The sequence below is a fragment of the Micrasema longulum genome, unplaced genomic scaffold (assembly GCF_059751315.1).
Source record: "Micrasema longulum isolate JH-2025_06_02 unplaced genomic scaffold, ASM5975131v1 h1tg001030l, whole genome shotgun sequence".
NCBI classification, from domain to species: domain Eukaryota; kingdom Metazoa; phylum Arthropoda; class Insecta; order Trichoptera; family Brachycentridae; genus Micrasema; species Micrasema longulum.
The window spans coordinates 26,890-47,178 of record NW_028278218.1 but is presented as its reverse complement, the minus strand read 5'-3'; the positions used below and the strand labels follow the sequence as shown (position 1 = coordinate 47,178).

The 20,289-nt window shown below is 31.0% G+C and overlaps 2 protein-coding genes and 1 long non-coding RNA gene across 4 annotated transcripts; 1 reads left to right on the top strand and 2 right to left on the bottom strand.

Annotated features, from left to right (window-relative positions):
* Window positions 1-1,443: 1,443 nt before the first annotated feature.
* LOC148277462 (uncharacterized) lies at window positions 1,444-3,091 on the bottom strand. 2 transcript variants are annotated; one of them, XR_015823462.1, is made up of 2 exons: window positions 2,855-3,091; window positions 1,444-2,471 (listed from the first exon to the last, which is right to left on the bottom strand). It is a non-coding gene; the product is annotated as an uncharacterized LOC148277462 (long non-coding RNA). The 2 variants fall into 2 exon arrangements; XR_015823463.1 differs by having other exon boundaries at window positions 1,444-2,466; window positions 2,855-3,039.
* Window positions 3,092-3,746: 655 nt separating this feature from the next.
* ND-B8 (NADH dehydrogenase (ubiquinone) B8 subunit) lies at window positions 3,747-4,604 on the top strand. Its single transcript, XM_088232861.1, has 3 exons — window positions 3,747-3,932; window positions 4,130-4,236; window positions 4,437-4,604. Exons 1-3 carry the CDS (start codon window positions 3,853-3,855, stop codon window positions 4,523-4,525), a joined length of 276 nt encoding a protein of 91 aa, XP_088088987.1. The 5' UTR covers window positions 3,747-3,852; the 3' UTR covers window positions 4,526-4,604.
* Window positions 4,605-9,610: 5,006 nt separating this feature from the next.
* On the bottom strand, window positions 9,611-18,386 carry LOC148277460 (putative pseudouridine-5'-phosphatase). Its single transcript, XM_088232860.1, has 4 exons — window positions 18,132-18,386; window positions 13,135-13,353; window positions 12,598-12,830; window positions 9,611-10,331 (listed from the first exon to the last, which is right to left on the bottom strand). Exons 1-4 carry the CDS (start codon window positions 18,226-18,228, stop codon window positions 10,152-10,154), a joined length of 729 nt encoding a protein of 242 aa, XP_088088986.1. The 5' UTR covers window positions 18,229-18,386; the 3' UTR covers window positions 9,611-10,151.
* Window positions 18,387-20,289: the final 1,903 nt, after the last annotated feature.

The following is a 20,289-nucleotide window of genomic DNA, read 5'->3' as shown; positions in this document are numbered from 1 at the left end:
ACGTTTAGAATCGAAACAAAAATGCAAACAACCTTTCGGATAAACATTGTTAAAAGGATTGTGTAACTCTTCTTTATCACAAAGCTTAAAACAACTACTTTTCAGATATAAATAATATAATTTTTTGTAAACGTCAAACTACGCCTAGCAGCGCTATGGCGAATTGCAAAGTTCTTAGTAATAATGATGCACTGACAGGGATACGTTTTTAAAAAACAATAAACGTTAGTCAATATTATCTTCCGGTTCCTAAAAATCCAGTGAAAATAAATAAATGGGTCGAAAGTAAAGAACCTGATTGGGAATATTGAGATCCACCAAAAACCAAAGTTGATTGTTAAAATTAAAATACAAACTTTTTTATGAAACAAAAATTAATATACTTAAATTTTTGGTAGCATATGCATGCTCGTTGAATGCAGCCCTGGTTTAAATAAAAAGGACTAAGTAACTATGGGTAGGTGCGCTTTCGTGTCACTACTCTTTAAAATATTTCACTCTGTAGGGCATGTCTATGATACAAGGTAATAAAATATAACGTTTTTTGTATTCCATGACCCAAAAATGATATTTTATATTTTATTATTATAAATGAGCAAAACTCCTAAATTTATGCATATCAATTGTTTGGATCTGTAAGGGCCAATGTCATAAATTGCTATATTACAGAAGAGTAATTATTAAGTCATTTTGAGGCGTTATAATGAACTGTTTGACATATTTGATAACAAATATTAATAATAACATAACAACACATACATTTATAAAATAATTATAAACAGGTGTCCCCAAAATCAATGTCAAGCCGGAAACGAGTGATAGGTAATAGTTATCAGAAAAATATTTTTTTAAATCTTAGTCACATACTTTTAAAATTACACATTGAAAAAAAATTGATCACATGTTTTTTTAAAACCAGCTAAGCATCTATTTAAAGGTTTGTCAGCAGGAGGGAATGAGGGGATATGGAAGGAGGTGATGAAAAATAAGCCGACTGAGTGATAATCTATTGTGACTACAAGACTTTAATTTTCTTAATTTTTTTTAGTAATGAGAGAGTAAATAAACCTTCTGTAAATTAGTCTAAAATGAAAACGCAACTGCCTCAGTTTTAAAGAAAATATTTTTTTTTGCTAAACCGTGTACTCAAAGTTATTACAACGCCCAACTTTAACTGGCTGTACTAAAAAAAAATGAACTATGCCATTTTGACAAGTAACTTTAAAAAATGGTTGGTTTAGTCCGAATTCTAAATTGGAATAACACTTGATAGATTATTTCTCAAATAGTGAAAAAAGTATTTTTTTCTAAAGAAACCCGATTTCATTTTCATTCTTTTAACTTAGTTAAAATGCTTCTAATGCACGCTAGGCTTTAATCCCTAATTTTAAGGCACAAATTTGAGTGAGGTGGACAGCAACTAATAAAATAATAACTACCAGGTCAAGGGGCCACAGGTCATTCATTTTATTTTTATTTTGGTTTAAGTTTGAAATAAAATAAAATAATTGGAATCAAGTTTATTTTAATTATAACAAATGTTCAAATTGTTCGCCTTCAGCTACAATGCTAGCCCTAGATCTTCTTAAAAAGTATCGGTTTATTAGATGGGCGTTGATGTCTTCAAAGGCTTCCGCTTTTTTTTGGCGCAGCTCGGCTATGTTTTAAATTGGTACACTTTTTCTTTTACCGCTCCCTAGAAAAATAAATCTAGGGGATTTATTAAGTCAGGTGAACAGGCTGGCTACGAAATTGTATCCACCTGTCGGGTATTTTCGATCAAAGAATTCTCTTACTGGGTGAGCAATATGCGCTGTTCAGCCGTCTTCTTGAAATCGCATGTTTCCATAAATGCTAATTCTTCCAATAAACTTGGTAAATGGTTTTGCAAAAATCTAAATAAATCTCGCCGTTCAAGTTCTCTGGCAGCTTGAATTCTCCAATAATTTCACCATACACAATTCCAGCCCCCATGTTTACTTTAAAGCGATACTGTGATCTATCTTCTTTCCACATGCCACTCGTGCAAATTGTGGAAGTTCATGAATCCATCCTTTTGAAATGCTGATTCATCGGACCACATATTTTTTTCCAAGAATCGCGGATCTTGCCTGTACTTTTGCGACATTGTTTGAAAAAATGATACTCTTTCATGGTAATCTCCGGGTAGCAGACCTTGCAATCGTTATACATAGTACGAGTGACTTTTAGGTACTTAGGTCTTGTGCGACTTCTTGTAATACTTTATTCTTGTAGGGCATGACACATCTTCCCTCACTAGTCAATTCATTTGGAAATCGACCCTCTGAGAGTGACCGCACATTTACAAACACTAGGTGATTTTGATAACACTCAGCATTTGGATATCTCTCACGATAAAGGCTAGCGTTGCATCTGCATTTCCCATAAGTTGATCCAAAACTTAATTGGCAGATTTGTAGGTTAGAGACGCACTGGTTTCCTTTTCTTTTCTGTAAAAATATTAAACTAAGGTTAAAAACAAGACTAAAACTAGTTAAAAAACAGACCGGCAAGAGTGGAGGAGATTCCTGAATTTAGCCAAGGCCCACCCAGGGCTGTCGAGCTTACGATGAAGTGGTTAATGGCTAATAAATAAAAGGTTAACAAATCAGCATTTACATCAAAAACCCTCTTGTACGTTCATAAAATCAACAGATTTATATCACACAAACTTGGACGTTTTTTTACGAACTTTCGTTTGGGTTTACATTTAAATCCATTGTGTAGGCACTTGTCATAGTACGGCACAAGCACATAAGTAGATCAATAATGTAATCAAGTAAAAGATCAATATTAATGACTTATTAATAAACCATTTAAGAGATTTAATTACCAAACTCCGGCAGTGCCCCATCCCCAGTTTGACGTAAATATATGCTCAATTCTTTCACACTACAAGCAAATCGCATAGTTATGATGAAATGTATTTATTTTGAATTATATTATTTCACTGCGAAGCACAGACTAAAGATATAAATACTGAAATTCGAAGTGCTGCAAAACATTTTTTTAGGAACGTAAAACGTCAAAAATATTATTGCCATGTACAAAAGTTATGAAATGTATGAGTGCCAGGTGCCTGTATGAATATGTATTAAATTGGCAACAATTTTCCACTATTTTTGCCTTGTTTGTTCCCAGTGGATTAACAAATTTTGTCGATGGCTACTCAGGTAAAGGTTTGTCAGCCTCGTGGGGTAGTGGTCAGCGCATTTGCTTACCATGCAAGAGGTTTCGGGTTCAATTCCTGACGTGGTTGACATGAAATGTTTATTTAAAAAGGCGTTTTTACACAAGAATATTTCATAGATCCTGGACTGGCACCTGAAGCGTAAGACTGATCATCTTATATCTTACCTTCATGTAACATTGTTTTATCAAGATACGCGTCGGTTTACCAATTCATTGCCCTATGCACCATAAGGTGCGGAAAGGGAATGATGATGACTCAGGTAAAAATCAAAACAAAGGAAATTTATCGGCACTTTTTCATAACTTGTGACTTTCTGTCAAAATACATCAACCAAGTTGAGTAGCCATCGATAGCGTTCCACCGGCATACTGAGATATAAAATATATATATTTATATAAAGCAATATCAAATGAACAGTAACATTTACGTTAGACTTTTTTAAAATAAGTATTGACTATTCCAATGGAAAAAACAAATCGAAAATAGAGGAAAAAAGTGTTGCCAGCTTATTACTTGTTCACACAGGCACTCTGACATTACATAACTTATGTACATGGCAATAATAATATTTTCTAGGTTTTTGACGTTTCTTATAAATTATTTTGCAGTGAAATAATACAAAATAAATATATTTCATCATGGCCATGCGATTTGCTAGTAGTTTAAAAGAGCTGAGGATACATTTATGTCAAACTGGGGCACAATCTGCCGGAGTAAGGTAATAAAATCTCTCATATTGTTTATCTATATAATATGAGGTTATTCAAGTGATTATTGATCTTTCACACGTATTTTTTTAAAAGTATCGTACGATATTATTACTAGACTCTAGATTTTTTATTCGCTTACAAAGATAAAATAATATTTGATGATTTCTCCATACCCCCAAATTAATCATTTTTATTTTGTTTCCAGAGAGTTCATCACAAAATATTACGTGGACTTGAAGAAAGCCAATCCTAAGTTTCCCATTCTCATCAGGGAGTGTTCGGGAGTCCAACCAAAAGTTTGGGCGCGACATGGTACATAATTTATTCCCATTTAATTGAAGTTTATCTAATATAAAATAGATTTTAACAAACGAAAGTTCATAAAAATAAGTCTAATTTTTTGTGATATAAATCTGTTGGTTTTATGAACGTACAAGAGGGTTTTTGTTCAAATCGTCAATTTCTCAATATTTTATCTACTAGTTTTTAACCTCAGTTTAATATTTTTACAGAAAAGGGAAAGGAAACCAGTGCGTCCCTAACCAACAAGTCTGCTGATGAAGTTTTGGATCAACTAAAATCTCTGGCCAACAAATGTTAAAACTCACAACTTATAATATTCATTTCCGTATGTAAAATAAAACTCAAAAGTAGAATAAATTTTATCTTGTTAAAATATTTATACATATATTTTATTTGACATTAATTTCTAAATGCATTTCATCTATTCAAGACCCAAATTTCAATTTCAATGCTGACAAAATATTTGTTTTTAGCAAATTTCATATGAATTATTTGAGAATTGACCGTATAAATACTACAAACTCTTACTTTATATGTAGAACACAACCTTTTTTGAGTAAATAGTAGAAAAACAATCCAGCTTTTAAAATATAAGTTTGAATTATTAATATCGCCAGTAGAAAGGAAAAAGTTCGAAACCTTTTTTTTTAATTTATAAAAAACCTCAAATTTTAATTTTTTATTCAAATTATGTAGGTATCGCACCAAAATAATAGGTATATTTATGATTTTTTTTATCAATCAAACAAAAAACCTTTAATTGGCTCTTCCGTAAAACTGCTACATGTTGCTTCGCAACTTTTCATTTCCACCGTCGATACGAGGTTATATGGCTCTCACATAAGCGTAGAAAGAAGCCTCAATCAATTGACGATGGATTGATAAAAATCGAGTTATAGGGCAGATCAATTTGTTGCAGTAAGAACTAACTGTCGGTTGAATTCGGCTGGCCTCATTTTTCTATGAATTGATGTTAGCCGGGTGAAGGTCGTAGCACCCCAAAAGCAGTGGCGGTGTAAAAAGTTGCAAAATAGTGACATTTGTATCTGTGTTGTACCTTTTTGCAAAATGTATGAAAGTACATAAAGTGTATTTTTTTTTTTAAATTACGCAGTAAATGTTGTAAAAAAGGTACAAACTATGGTTTGATTTATTACGAACAAGGAACAAAATTTTTATTATTGTAAATAACTTACACCAACTGTTAGATAAAACAAAGTTTTTTTTAAAAAACATTTATTCTCGATAGAAACAGTCAAAAATACATTTTATTTTACAATACAAAAATAAGCTAAGCACTAAAGTTTATGATGCAATAAAGCAGTTATTACATATTTCTGAATTGGGTTATTTCATCTCAATGATAGAAGATGATACAATTTTTAGTATATATATTTTTTAAGTGCAAGACATGATGGAAGAGGGGTCTATAATCGTACACCTCACCAAATTTACAAATTGTTCCAGTTTTAATTTTTGCAATTTTGTTTTACCATTCATGATAGTTAATTTGTTTTTTAGAAAACAAGAGGTAGAATAGTTACTTTGTTCTGAGAAATTCAAAACATTGATTAAATATCACAGAATTAAGAAAAACAGAGTTTTTCTACACTACACACATTTACCTACTGTAAAATTAAGCTAAAGTTAATAAGGTTGAAGAATTATATGCTAAACATCTAAAAGAATATATTTTTTTAAAACTGTTGAATCGGGCACCGATCATTTCAGATACACACAATTTTTCATATATATCTGGGGGTTTGTGCTAGAACTGAAAAACTGTCAAAATGAATTGAGCATCAAAAAATACTCTTAAGTATTCTTTTTAAATTTTTATACTAATTTCCCAAAATGACGAGTGAGCCTTTGAGATACTTGTATAAAAATATGTTTGTTTTACATATTTAAAAATAGTTTTTGGCATATTTTATAGAAAGAAATGTCTATGTTGACCATGCGCGGTTCGTTCATAGAACGCATGAAACCATTGCTTCCCCTAAATTAAGCCAAATAATGTTTATAAAATATCATGATTAGTAAATAAATTATCAGTCATAAAACCTAACATTTAGATTACTATAAACAAATAATAATTTTATAAATAATCACGATAAATTGTGGAGTAGTTTTACTATCCCCTTATAAAAAAATGTTAAAAAACAACATAACCCCCAGGCACATCCATTCGTTAGCGCTGTCATGCGCATACTGATCAGCGCGTCCTTGCTACTGGCTGGCTGCGTATCGATCTCAAGCAAAGAACAATGGAAAAAATTAAATTCTCACTTGGCTGTGGAAGAAATCGAAACATGCCGATACATTATTTTTTGTACATTTTCCATGTAGTTTTGAAGTGATGCGACCGCAACGCGCGCAGCGCAGATGCCATTTTGGTACCGAACATACTATAATAATTATTTTGTGATAAAGTAGGAATACAAAATAAAATGTAGAATTTAATTCAAACATTACATTAATAATAATGTTTATTTGCTATAAGAAAAAAAATTATAACCTACTATATTGATTTTTCGCATTGAAATAATAACCAATTCTTTTCTGTTGAAAAGTCGTATTTTTTAGCAAGATTTATATTAATATTTATTTTGGTTTCACTGCATTTTAGTAAATTAAAGTATTAGCCACGAAATTCTTAGCAGTTTTTTATTATGGTAAATAAAGTTGGTTGATTTCTTTATTACAATTTATTGCTAGATATCTAAAATTATTGTTATTATTTCTGATCATATGTATATAATATTTAGTTTGTCTTTAATTTCTTAAGGGAAGTGTATATTATTATGTACCAATTACCTATATATCAATTCTTTCCCTAATCAAAAACCCAACCGCACACCCCTAATGTTGATATAAGCATTGAATGTTTTGAGATTTTTTTGCGTAAAAAGTGCATTATGTGTAAGTGGGTTACAGAATTTAAAAATCTTGTCATTTTTAGTGGTGAAAGAAATGCCTTTGTTGACTTGGGTAGTTATGTGTGGAAAACTGCTACAGAAACTAAAGAAAAAAATCCTCTTCTGAACAATAAACTTTTTTGGCAGAGGCACTTTTAGAACTAACCTCGATAAGAAAAACTTTCACTCGAGTTGTTTGTCCATCAGGGTAAGTCAGATAATTTTTAAAAAGAGAAGCAGCTTTTGCCAAAAACACTGGTGCTATCTTGCAGTGATTCACAGCTCTCTCGAATACTGAAGATGAGAGAAGACTACGATCATTCTTACTATTACATGGCTACTTTTTTTGGAGTATCACGCCTTGATAGTAACTACAATATCTTAAACAATGTATCCCCCACATACATACATACTATATAAATATATACAACATCAACTGACTGAGGATTTATTATTGATTTGAGGTTTTAAATATTTAGCATACCGAACAGCTTTGTGGAAGGTTTTCTAATATAATTCCTACTAAACAAATGATACCTAAAAATATGTACATATTCTACAAGCCAACAAAAATATACATATGTATAATATAAACTGTTTATTGTCATAATAATTGCTAATACAATCCTAAACTAATTTGAAAAATATTATTTAAGTACACATAGTTATATAGTTCATAATTAATAACAAAACCTCAAAGTCAAACGGTGGTTACTGTAATTGAAGTGTCACAAAATTATCTATAAAGCTAACAAAAATAGAAATAATTATGCCATTTTGAATACATTATTTTGCTGTCAGGTTATGATCAACTCTGAATGCTGATATGCCGTGTAATGGATTGTACTAAATAATGCATTAATGAAATATGGATATATTTTATAAATAAATATTATTTTGTAGCACTAAGCCTTTAGAAAAAAAACTATGTTCATTTTTTATGAGTGAGAATATCTATTAGATTGTGTAAGCAGCTCTGTATTAAATGTGACACTCTCCTTAGCTCTACAGATAAATTTATTCCATATCTACACATGAAACATATAGCAATTTTGTCATTGTTTTTGTTGAAAGATGAGCATTAAAATAAAATTTGCTGATAATATAAATATGTAGAACTGTAACTCAACCTGCTCAACTGAAATTAGAGTTGCAGTTTTACAATGCGTTTCAAACTCGTCATCGAGAAATTAAATACTTTTATGACTCATAATATAAAGAGATGACAGAAAGGACTCTGTGTCAATCAAATTCAAAAGTTACCATGTTTGTCCCAATGAGGAACTTCAGCCCTACGAGAAATTGGATACAAAAAATGTTTTCTTGCGCGGGGTAAAAATTAAAGCATTAAATTGTATGGCAAAGTTTCTTGAAAATGTATGGAAAAAAGAATAAAAAATATTTCAATAAAAACGCACTACTTAGAATGACGTCACTGGTTCATATGAATCAACCTGTGATCTGAGAGCTATGGAAGATTTCCGGTCTGCTTGTTTTTTCTGGACCAATGGGAAGAACTTAATGAGAATAAGCGGAAATGAACCTATGACGTCATACGCGGAGTTATTTCAGAAATACAAAACTTTAAAAAAAACGTAGCGCTGATAATACGATTTATAAAAATTGAAAAAAAATTTTTTTGGCTTAGTTTAATTAGTCTATTAATAAATAATTTATTTTTTTTAAAACCACTGAACTTCCTCATTGATGTCAAAAGTAGTCACATTTCTTACAATTTTCTACTTTCTATCACAGATTTCTAAAATAGGCTCATTTGTCATGACCCATTTTAAAAGCAGCCATATATTTGTCTCAACAACTTCCAAATGTTACGTTTTTCATTTAAAAACAGAATCAATATATGGAGAATCAAAATGAAACAAAAAATTTATTAGGTAGTAAAAAATCACTAGGAGAACTGAATTTTGCCATTAAATCATTCAATAATGCCAGTTTAGTTAAATTGTTTTTACACTTATTTGTTTATAAATTTGTATAAACCACTTAATTTTTTTTAATTACACTTTGACCGGTTTCGAGGTTACTACCTCATCGTCAGGAATTTAACTAACTTATAATTACACGCGTTGCTATTTATATAATAAAATATTGTATGAAAGAGACAGAAAATTGAAAGAGAAAGAAGAAAAAATAAATCATAACGGGAATAGTTTTAAAAGAGGACTCGAAGTTAAATTTAATTGATTATTTATAATTTGAAGTTTTTGATTAATGGCTTTACTAATTTCTAATCGTTCTAAATTATCTAAACGAAAACCATTTTTATTGACATGCAAAATTTCTACACACGTTTCTTGATTAAATTCATGGTTTTCGGATATAAGATGATTTGCGAATTCTGAAAAATTATTATTACTCAAACATCTTATATGTTCTTTGATTCTAACTTTAAATTTACGTGAAGTTTTTCCAATATAGAAATTTGGGCAATTTAAACAATTTAATTTATAAATTCCCGAATGATTTAATTTATCAATAAAAATGGTGGTTTATACAAATTTATAAACAAATAAGTGTAAAATGTCATACCACAAAGTGAAAAATGTTTTTGATAACAATAATAAATTATTTTTACGTTCTCTATTTGGTCAAATGGGATTGTACGAATTTAAAATCTAGCAACAAACCTAATCACTTAAAATATATTTTACTCTTATACTTATACTATCCTTAATCACAATTTTTACTAAATTCACAATTTTTTTACCACTATATAAAATAATTTATTTTAATTTTAAAACTACATAAGACAAAGATTATTGACAAAAGCACTTACATATGCAGTTAAATTATGCATTTTCTAAACAAAAATGAATTGTTTCAAAATGAGTTACACATAATACTATTTACCTCCAATTACAATTTTCATATAAAAAAAATCCAATTGCTAAATATTGAATTTCTAGTTATTGCATGTACAAAAAATACATCATGTTAGGCGGATATTTTGCCTAATGCAAAACGACACTATGAATTTGTTTCAAATTACGATTTGAATGGTGGTAGGCCAAAGTCTTCGGGTTTGAATTCTTCTAAGTTATTTAAAATTTGAGTAGCTTTTTTTGTGAGAGCCTTCTCTAGTGTTGGATCTGGAACCATAACAACCTGCATACCAGCTGCCAGAGCAGAATCTACTCCATTAGGCGCATCCTCAAACACCAGACACTGAAAGAAACCAAAAGGTTTGCAAGGTATGTACTGTTTAAAAAGAAGAATAATATGAGAAGGACAAGCTTGAAAAATTATAAGAAACAAACATGGATGTTTCAAAAGTCTATAACCTTAACGTTTGGAAATAGTTTGCAGAGTATTTATTTTACTTTACATTTTAATTAAAAGTTTAATAATAAAGTCAAATAGACAGAGTTTTATTGATTGAATCAGGATTAACTTAGTAACTAACTGGTGAATTGCTGTGAAGTAAGATATTTGTTTTCAGTATTACTAAATTTGTTGCATACATTTTAATAACACTATTCATAAAACAATAATAATATATAAATTAAAAAGTAAACAGACAAATCTTTGATAGGCAGATAAAAGAGTACCGCTACAAAACTGTAACTTTTCAGGAGAGCAAAAAACTTTATTATGAACCCAATTATTTAGCTATTGAACTCATATTTTGTAAAATGGGTTATTATTTACAGATCATTTCACCTGTGTAAGCACATTGAAGTAACTTGTACAAATAACAGAAATATTCCAGATATACTACTTGAATTATTAAAGATGGGACAGAAATGTGTATACTTTTACTACTAGAACTAATTTATACTATTTGTACCTCTCAATGAATGATAGAAATGAGTTTACTTATATTACTGAGACTAACTTGTACCATTTGTGCCACTGAAAATACGACACAAATGCGCACACTTTTTTCATTACAACCAATGTTTAATAGGCACAAAGCTGTTTATTTATGTTTTAAGTAGTTGTATTGTTCAATGGTACATGTTTACGCAATGAACATTTTCTCATATAAATGAACAAAAATGCGGTTATACTCTTATGACCTCCCGTCAAAGAAATATCAATGTTAGAATGGTGTGAAATGTGTTAGCAGGTATACCAGTGATCAACCGAAACCAGATTTTCACCCCAAAAATGAAACTAAATTTTGACTTCAGTTCTAGTTTCGGTTAAAACCTAAACTTTTGATTGAGTAAAAAGTCAATATATTCCTAAATTAGGCGATTTTTTGAGGATGACCAAATTACTGTAGACAAGTACAAGATTCAACTCACTAGAGAGTTTATCAATTGTGAATTTTATTTTTATTTTATTTCATTGGAAAGCCAACAGACATTTATACATTTATGAGAATCAATCATAACATAAATACATATCATAAAGTCCAATTAGAGGCTTCCACATAATATTGTTATTGTTAATGTTGTCACATAAAAATTATGCATAACATAAAATAACTAATCATACAAAACTTATAATATTACTAGAAATGTTAATGAATATTGGTCACACAGTTGCACATTATAATAAATAATACAACTATAGTTGACCATACAGTGTTCATTTATTATGTGCCTACATACAGAACTGCACATAACCTGCATAATATAGGCTGCGGATTCAAGGCGCAACATCATAACTTGAATTATTTTTGGAAATTTCAATTTTAAAGGAAGTTAAAGATATGTTATTAATATCAATACAATTTAATTTCTGATTACACATATGGCAGGTTCTATTTACAAATGAATTTTGAAAAGATTTAGTTGAACATTTAGAAATTTTAAAAAGAGATTGGTTTCTGGTCTGCGTTACTGGGACTCTAAAATTAATAAGTAACAGAATCTTAGGGCAATCTATCATGTTATTCAAAGTTTTATACATAAAAATGGCATCAGCCATGTTCCTTCGAGTTTGGAGTTTAGGTAAGTTTATAGATTCATCTGGACCTGTATTCTGAGTCGACCGTCTAAAATTGCAATACGATAAAAATTTTGATTGTATAGATTCAATTCGGTTAATGTATTTTTTGTATTGAGGGCTCCAAGCAGGAGATGCGAATTCTAATTGACTTCGAACAAATGGAAAGTAAAGAGTCTGAGAGAATGTCGCACAGAGTGTAAAGTGATTACTTAAACGTTTGACAGTTCAAAAGCCCTGTGATTGCTTAGACTTCTATATTTCCTTTTTAAAGCGATTCTTATTTATGTTAAAATTTCTACCAAAATGATGAGCTTTTCAACGTATTTCAATTAGTGTACCTAAATAAAAATATTCACAATTATTTTCGTTGTCCGTATATTATTACGCATAGGGCGCTGCTAAAAATCTTGTGACTGTGACAAAGAAAAAGCCTCCATGAGCAGCTGCAACTCTACGACTCATTTATCAAATTCTTTTCATCATTCATTAGAATTGAAAGAGAAGTTTTGTGTCAGATAAGGAATCAACTTACATTTTCTGGATTTGGAGCGTTGTTAAACCGAGAAGCGCAGATGAGGAATATGTCGGGGTGCGGTTTGCCAAACTTCACCTCAGGGTCGGAGCTGCCCATGACCTTGTGATGGAAGCGGTCAAACAGAGGAAGGTATTTGACAGTCTTGGCCTCCACACTCTCCTTACCCGAGCTGGTGGCCAGAGCTATAGGGATATTACTCTCGTGCAGGTGTTCAATCAGTCTTTTGGATCCTGGGAAAAGGTGTTGAGTTTCAGCGATGCAGAACACCGTTTATTTAATGCAAGTGAAGTTACATAATATCAACAGGAACATGGCTAAATGAACGCTGCTAAAAAAAGCGAATTTTGCAGTAATCAATTTAAGATTTGTTTATTGAAAAATTTGCATAATTTAAACAATGTAGGTAAGGCAAGTATTATGTAAAATTCTAAGGGAGCTTTCAACATTGATTTTTAACCCTGTACAAAGCCTAGGCTTTTTTATTCCCTTTTCTGTGGTAGTTAATATCTGACATTCTTTATTTCAAAGTATCACCTTTCATCAGAGGAGCATTTCTCAGCATGACATTTCCTAAATCCTTCATTTGTGTGTGAAACTCCTGTGGTGTGATCGGGAGGCCAAGTTCACGACACGCGATCTCCGACGTTCGCTGTTCTGTTGTTCCCATAATCATTAATCTAACATTGCGGGGGTATTCCTTACCGTACTTATTTGCGATTGTCGCAACTATTTTCTCATAAATGTGCTCCGTATCTGAAAAAAATACAACAAATTGATATTATTTATCACTAATAAAAAGCATTATCATTGTTTATACCAATTTCATCAACAAATTATTAATATGCCGACAGATAAGAAAATATTGTAGTGATTAACAAATTTTTAATACATTTTTATAATCCTTGCCTGGAAATGATTGCGAAAGATTTACATCATATTTTAGATTACGTATTCCTCCTTTTTAAACACCTTATACATATTTGTAAAGTTAGTCTGACTGAATTATTTCTCTTACGTACATACTAGGCAACGTCGGAAAATATTTTAAGTTTTTTATACTTCTTGGACCAGTCGGTTTAATGAACAATGTTTTGAGTTTGTCCAAATGTTTGCAGACAGGGACTGGTTTTCATCACTTAGGGTTTATAAACATTCATATTTTCTTCTCTAAAATGTTTTTTAAAAATTAAGAATGTAAATATTTATTGTTGATTAAATAAATATATTCAATGAATTCATAGTTCTTTGCAGCCTCAATATTTTTAAAGTAAAAATCTTAATTCTAATTCCATTTATTTTTATATCTGAAAATTACAATTACAATGAGGAAGTTCAGAGGTTTTTTTATATCTGTTAATAGACTATCAAACTAAGCCAATATGTATATATATATACATATATATTTTTATGTATCATATTATCATAGCTTTGATTTTTTTAAAGTTTCGTAATTTTGAAATCAATCCGCCCGTGATGTCACATGGGAATAATGTAAGTAAATACTTTAAAAAGTATGTAAATGTTTAAAAATGGCTACCCGGAAACCGGCAATCTATCATAATACATAACAACGCTGTAATTGATTGGTTGATTAACAAGATCCTGTAATGTAGTTGAAAGTTGTTGATTTTTATTATTTTTAATTTTAATTTATTTTATTTTATTTTAATTTTATTTTTTTGAGATACATTTTCTGACACTTTGCCGTACAATTAAATGCTCTAATTTTTACCACATGTGAGAAAACATTTTCCATCCAATTTCCCGTAGCACTGAACTTCATCGTTACCACATCCTAAATTGCAAAAAAAAATGTAGTAATTGATATGTTTTTTGACATCAAAGGAATGATGAGTCATAGACAAAAAATACAGGTACACTTGTAGCAAATGTCTATATTTTATATTTTTGTGTCTTGTAATAAAATGGTCTGACATACAATTTGTCATGATAGTAGAACAATGACATCATCATTCCCTTTCCGCATCTGATGATGCATAGGGCACTGAATTGGAACACCAATCGCAGCGTATCTTGACGTTTTTTTTGTTACATGAAGGCAAGATGACCAGTCTTACATTTTAGGCATCAGTCCAGGTACTATTTTTATTACATTAAAAAAAAAACGCACCACAAACAGGCCAGAAGGTCCAATTACAGTAGTGAATCACAACGCAGAACACCCAGGCTTGAGAAAAATCTAATTTAATTTTTGTCTTCTCACTGGGAATCGAACCCGGAACCACCCGTGCTTAAGTCAAGTGTCTTAACCACTGCTCCACAGAGGCCGCCAGAACAATGACAGATGTGCGAAAAATGCGACATTTACTTTTATTTGATCTTGAAAAGGTTATATAAAGGCATTACATACCAGGTGAGAAAAAAATCAATATATTTAACTTAGCCGAGTATCAAATCAAAAAAAAAATAATAACCGCTCTGATGTAAAATTAAAGAAAATCACTTGTGTCGTTGTTCTACGATCATGATGAATTGTATATTAATTAGAACTTTAAACTTCCTAAATACAAGGTTACAATTTATATCCAAACATTACATTAAATCATGGATGGCCTTTACGCAGATACATATCATGCAAATATTTGAAGATTTGATTGATCTAATTTTAGAAAAGTCTTCCTTAGCTGTCTTTGTTCCGATTTCCCACTCACCCTCAAAATACATACTGTTCAAAATTTCAACAAATGGTAGTAAGCCAAGAAAAATAGATACATATAAGGAAGTAAATATTTTAAAGAGGAAGTGTCAATATCATACTTCAGAAAGCAATGTGATTGTGTGTGGTGAGTGTGTGAATGGTTTATTTCTGACTTACTGACCCTTGAATGAGTGCCAAGCATTTGAGCAAAGATTGTTAAGTAACTAGGATTGAAGAAATGTAAATATGGGATTATGATTTTTAGTTTTCTTAGTACAAGCAGTTTTACTTATGAAACATGTTTTTCTAGAGGTTTATATAAATATACTTTGAAATCTATGATTACTGATTACAGAATTATGGAGAGAGGAGTGCTTGATTACTAGAGATAAGTTTTTTATGTATACATTTCTTTTAAAGGAGCACTATTCCCACTGTTTCTTTTACATAAGTTTATTTAGTTATTATATAACCCTGAAGAGGGCAACGTGAGTTGCCGAAACTAGTCAGTTGTGACAATAAATAAAAAAGGTGGTTCATAAAACCAAGTAATTTTATTTATTCCTTTAAAATATAACAATGAACTACAAAGTTAGTGTTATAAACATCCAAAAGATTTAATATTTAGTTTCTAAATAAAGGTTGGTGTTTGACCACAGTGGAGCACAGGTTTAGATATTACCGTAGGTTATATGGCTATAAGTAATGTAAAGCCAAAAATAAATAAAATTTTAGCAAAGATGAGCGACTAAAAAAGTAATATATCAATTTGATGTCATGGATTATTATATTATGTATGGTTTAAAATAACTAGAGATAAGCTATAATAACTTTGAATCACATAAATGTCCTTAATGTTTTAAACTTACACACGCTGTCAGTTGAAAAATATATAAAATAATCAGATAATAATGTGTGTATTATGTTCCAATGGATTAATGATAAGTAATCTCAGTATTAGCCAGTAGTTTAAAAAATATGTATGTATGAAGGTAAGTTATCATAGTATCATTTACTCTACGTACACTGTAAAAATTCTACATTAAAATTAGATTAACTTGTAAAACGCTTTTGTGACCTATAATCATAATAAAATATTACTGATTTGACTGATAAACAATCAAACATCTAGTCTATTATTAGAATGGTATCCATCTATTGAATACATTCGTATGGAACAGACATTTCACAAAGGAATTTCAAAAAGATAAATTAAATGAAAATAATATAATAAATAGTAAAAAATAGTTAAACCCATTTACATATTTCAAGGGTAAACAGGGAAAAGTTTCTTAGCAAAATGTGGGCAATTTAACAGAAGAGTTAATTAAAGGTATTTTTTTATGAATAAAAAAACTTCACATTTTTTTAAATTAATAAATTATGTAGGAACCATGCCAAAATAATAGGCATATATGATTTTTTTTATTAGTTAAGAAAAACTTAATTGGCTTTTCTATGAATCTGCTACATGTCCCTTAGGAACTTCTTTTCCACCGTCAATATGTATTAATTATGTAATTATATTCTAATTGAAATATCGCAATAATAAGTAAGTCAAGACTGCTATTTGTACAATGTCAACAACGTACAACTTGCATAATCATTAACATTCAACATGTCAATAATTTATTTATTTACTTTCACACTGTTGTAACCATTTTATTTTTATTTTATTTATCGTATAAATAAAACACAAGTGATACTTGACTTGAAAAATTTGAAATAACCAGTGATTGGTTTCATCGCTTTCGCGACATCTTCGAGACTTTTTACTTGTATGTTTACTTTAAAATTAAAAATCTTTTAAAAAATTAACTTTGAGAAATTTCTCTTTTGTGGCCCCAAGAGTGTTCAATGTCCCTAATGAACATATTAAGTTCTCCAAAATAAAAGCCATTTTCAGGAGAATTGTACAAGTTTGGATTTCGTCTCAGGGAAGAGATCATTGCAGGAGACTGCTGCGAGACATTGCATAGATTTATACACTATTAAGCGTGTTGTCCAGATGTTCGTCAAAATTTAAGTTTATGTAATAGTTTTTATTTATAGTATTCTTAAATAATATGCATGCTTCCACTTTCCATTGAGTTGTATCCCAACTCAACACAGGGCTGATGGCCTCATAGAGTTAGGGACATGTTATTATTTTTTTGTAATATGTGTTTTTATATAAATAAAATAAATTTTGAAAATTCAAATTTATAATGGGGACTTGAATAAGTTTTCGCTCTTTCCCGACAGATGGTGATAGCTTAGCTTTTTTACATCTAGCAATACTACAGCCAACTTCATCGTGAAGCTCACCATTAAGCTTGAAATGGCAGTAAATGTTATTCCACCAAATTGCAACTAAAATATTTTTTCATGGCGTTAAACGTGTCAAATTTCATGCCAAAAAATAAAATTTGCGTGGAATTTTACTGTATTACTTTAATTTTTTAAAGTCTGCAGCTGAAGCTCATAGAATTCTTGTGGAGACTTACGGTGACCATGGTCTGTTGGAAACAGCATGCAGATATTGGTTTTGATGCTTTAAAAATAATGATTTTGATGTTGAAGATAAAGATAAAGAATGTTCCGGCTTACCGAAAAAGTTGGAAGACAAGAATTGGAAGCATCACTGGATGAAGACCCATGTTATTTATTGATCGAAATAAAAATTCAAGAATAATAAGTGACAGGAAATGAATTAGTTCGTAACATTAATAATTGACCTCCAATTCTAAGTAAATAAATTCAAGGTAAAATAAAATCACGAAAGCAAAATGCATAAAATAAAACTATGAAAAGTGTCAACAGCTTGTGAAATTTAAATAGTTACCACCTTTGCAATAATGGTATTTCGAAACAATATTTCAATAAAACTTACCTATTATAACACCATCCATATCAAAAAGTACATGAGACACTTTTTTGAAATACAATCGGTTAGATGTTGAAAAACTGCGCTTAAATAAGCAATACATTTTAATTGATTAAATAGTTCTAATTCAAATTCAGAAAAAAAAAATGAGCGCGCAATTTTGCACCGTTTTCATTCGCGAAACTATAATCTCGGTGGACAGCTGAAAATGACAGCTCCAAAGATTATACACGTATGTTTTTATATTTTTATCATATGGCTAACGAGTGCGAAGTTAGTTGCGGGTGTCAAAAGTCAAGAAACATATTTTGAATGTGGCAACACTGGTGCATGTGCATTTTTCGTCTTGCGCACTAGCGCCACCACAATTCAATTTAATTTTATTCACTTTTGTTCCGTCGGCGAGCGCGCGTGTCGCGTCGGATACCTCCGAGTTTGTTGACGTTTATTTTTTTAGTTTATTTACTAAATAATGGAATTAACTTCATTTAAATAGATTTGTATTCAGTGCGCGCTATAGGATAGTCTCTTTTTTCTCACATCTTTGGATTTCGTCTTGTTTTTGTGTTAGAAAACGAGACTTTGTTTATTTTTCGAGTGTTTGACGCGGATGCAATCATGTCTGCGAGTGCAATGTTTTGGCGTAAACTTTGTTTGATTCCGAATGTGCGTGGTGCGAGGAGCCTCACTGGATCGGAGACATTGTGTTTATTGTTGTGTTTTGTGTTCTCGAGTGTCGGATCTAGCGCGGCTGCGAACAGCGGCATAGTTTCTTGTAGTAATGTTAAGAATATCTTCGAAAGCAGATCTGTAACCATTTTGGACAATCTCGAGGAGCCAATAACCGGTATGTTGAATTATTAACACTTCATTTATGTTACCGACAGCCGGACTGATGTTTCAGAATGCAAATGTGTAGCATGTTTCTTGAAAATTTTCGTAATAAACAAAGTTTTCTTATGCAGTCGGTCCGCGTGAGTTTATCATAAATATTATACCGTGGGTCCCGCTGGAAAGTAGGTACCGTACACAATCCTAGTACCTACCCATTGTTATGGAATCCCGTCGGCACGTTTGATGTTTTTTCATTCTACCAAACTCGTGTATTCCAGCACTCAATTTATATACCTATAATGAAGACATAATGATAAATACACTCATTTCCACTACTCGTTGTAATGAAACAATTAAAATAGTTTTCATTTAATAGGTTTGGGAAAATGAGGAAGTAGTAAGGTAGTTAATTTTATTGCATTTAAAAAAAAAATTAAGGTGGTTCATCGTGTATAAAAAAATATATTAAAATTTTTATCACTAATCATTCTCATCGTACCATTATTATGTGTCCGGGCGGATAAGACTACACTTAAATGAGTGTGAAAAGGATCCAGTACTTTTCTTCTTCTTCGTTTTTTATGGCCTTTCCACCTCTCAAATCGAGAGTTCTGGCCAGTGTCGAGTTTTTTGTTTTATTTTTTACATATTTACACATGTAATATAACATATTTTCAGCCTGACACCATTTATAACTAGATATTTACATAGAATTTTAAATACACGTTTATTGGGTGGGGACATGAGAGTTAGAATATTATTAGGAAATGGGATATTAATATCAGAGAGGTCGGATAGGAAATCAGGATAACAATCATTTATCCAAAAAAAAACATGGTTTAAATCTTCCTCGTCGAGCTGACATTCGCAAATGGCAGAGTCCCGGACGTGGATTCTGAGCAGGTGAGAACCATTGTAGCAGTGCCCAATGCGCATTCTGCATATGGAGGATGTCTCAAACTTGTTTAGAATCACTTTGGAAAACCAAGGCTTTTCTGTTACTCTGGCTTCAGTTGGAAAAGATGTCTACCCTTGGCTTGGGCGAAAGCTACCCAATATTCTTGCCATGTGCGAAGTTGCTTTTCCTTCGTAATAACAAGAAGATCACCCGGTGGTAGTAAATTTTCGAACTTTCGAACGAATTTCAGAACTCGTTTTTGACTCGATGGCTACTCTCAGGTAAAAATGCTGAAAGGGAAACGTCTGGAAATAAGTCCCACTCTTTGAGCAGTGGTTGGCGTGTTAGCCTACCATTTTTGAGGTCCTGGGCCCGTTTTCCGATGGGATGTTAACATTTATCGTCAATTTTAATTACAAAGTAATATTACGT

Coding starts and splice junctions, on each gene's coding strand:
- ND-B8 (XM_088232861.1), top strand. CDS start 3,853: ATGGCCATGCGATTTGCTAGTAGTTTAAAAGAGCTGAGGATACATTTA. Junction 3,933..4,129: donor GCACAATCTGCCGGAGTAAG/GTAATAAAATCT, acceptor TTTTGTTTCCAG/AGAGTTCATCACAAAATATT. Junction 4,237..4,436: donor AAAAGTTTGGGCGCGACATG/GTACATAATTTA, acceptor ATATTTTTACAG/AAAAGGGAAAGGAAACCAGT.
- LOC148277460 (XM_088232860.1), bottom strand. CDS start 18,228: ATGTATTGCTTATTTAAGCGCAGTTTTTCAACATCTAACCGATTGTAT. Junction 13,354..18,131: donor TATGGATGGTGTTATAATAG/GTAAGTTTTATT, acceptor TATTTTTTTCAG/ATACGGAGCACATTTATGAG. Junction 12,831..13,134: donor AAATGCTCCTCTGATGAAAG/GTGATACTTTGA, acceptor ACCTTTTCCCAG/GATCCAAAAGACTGATTGAA.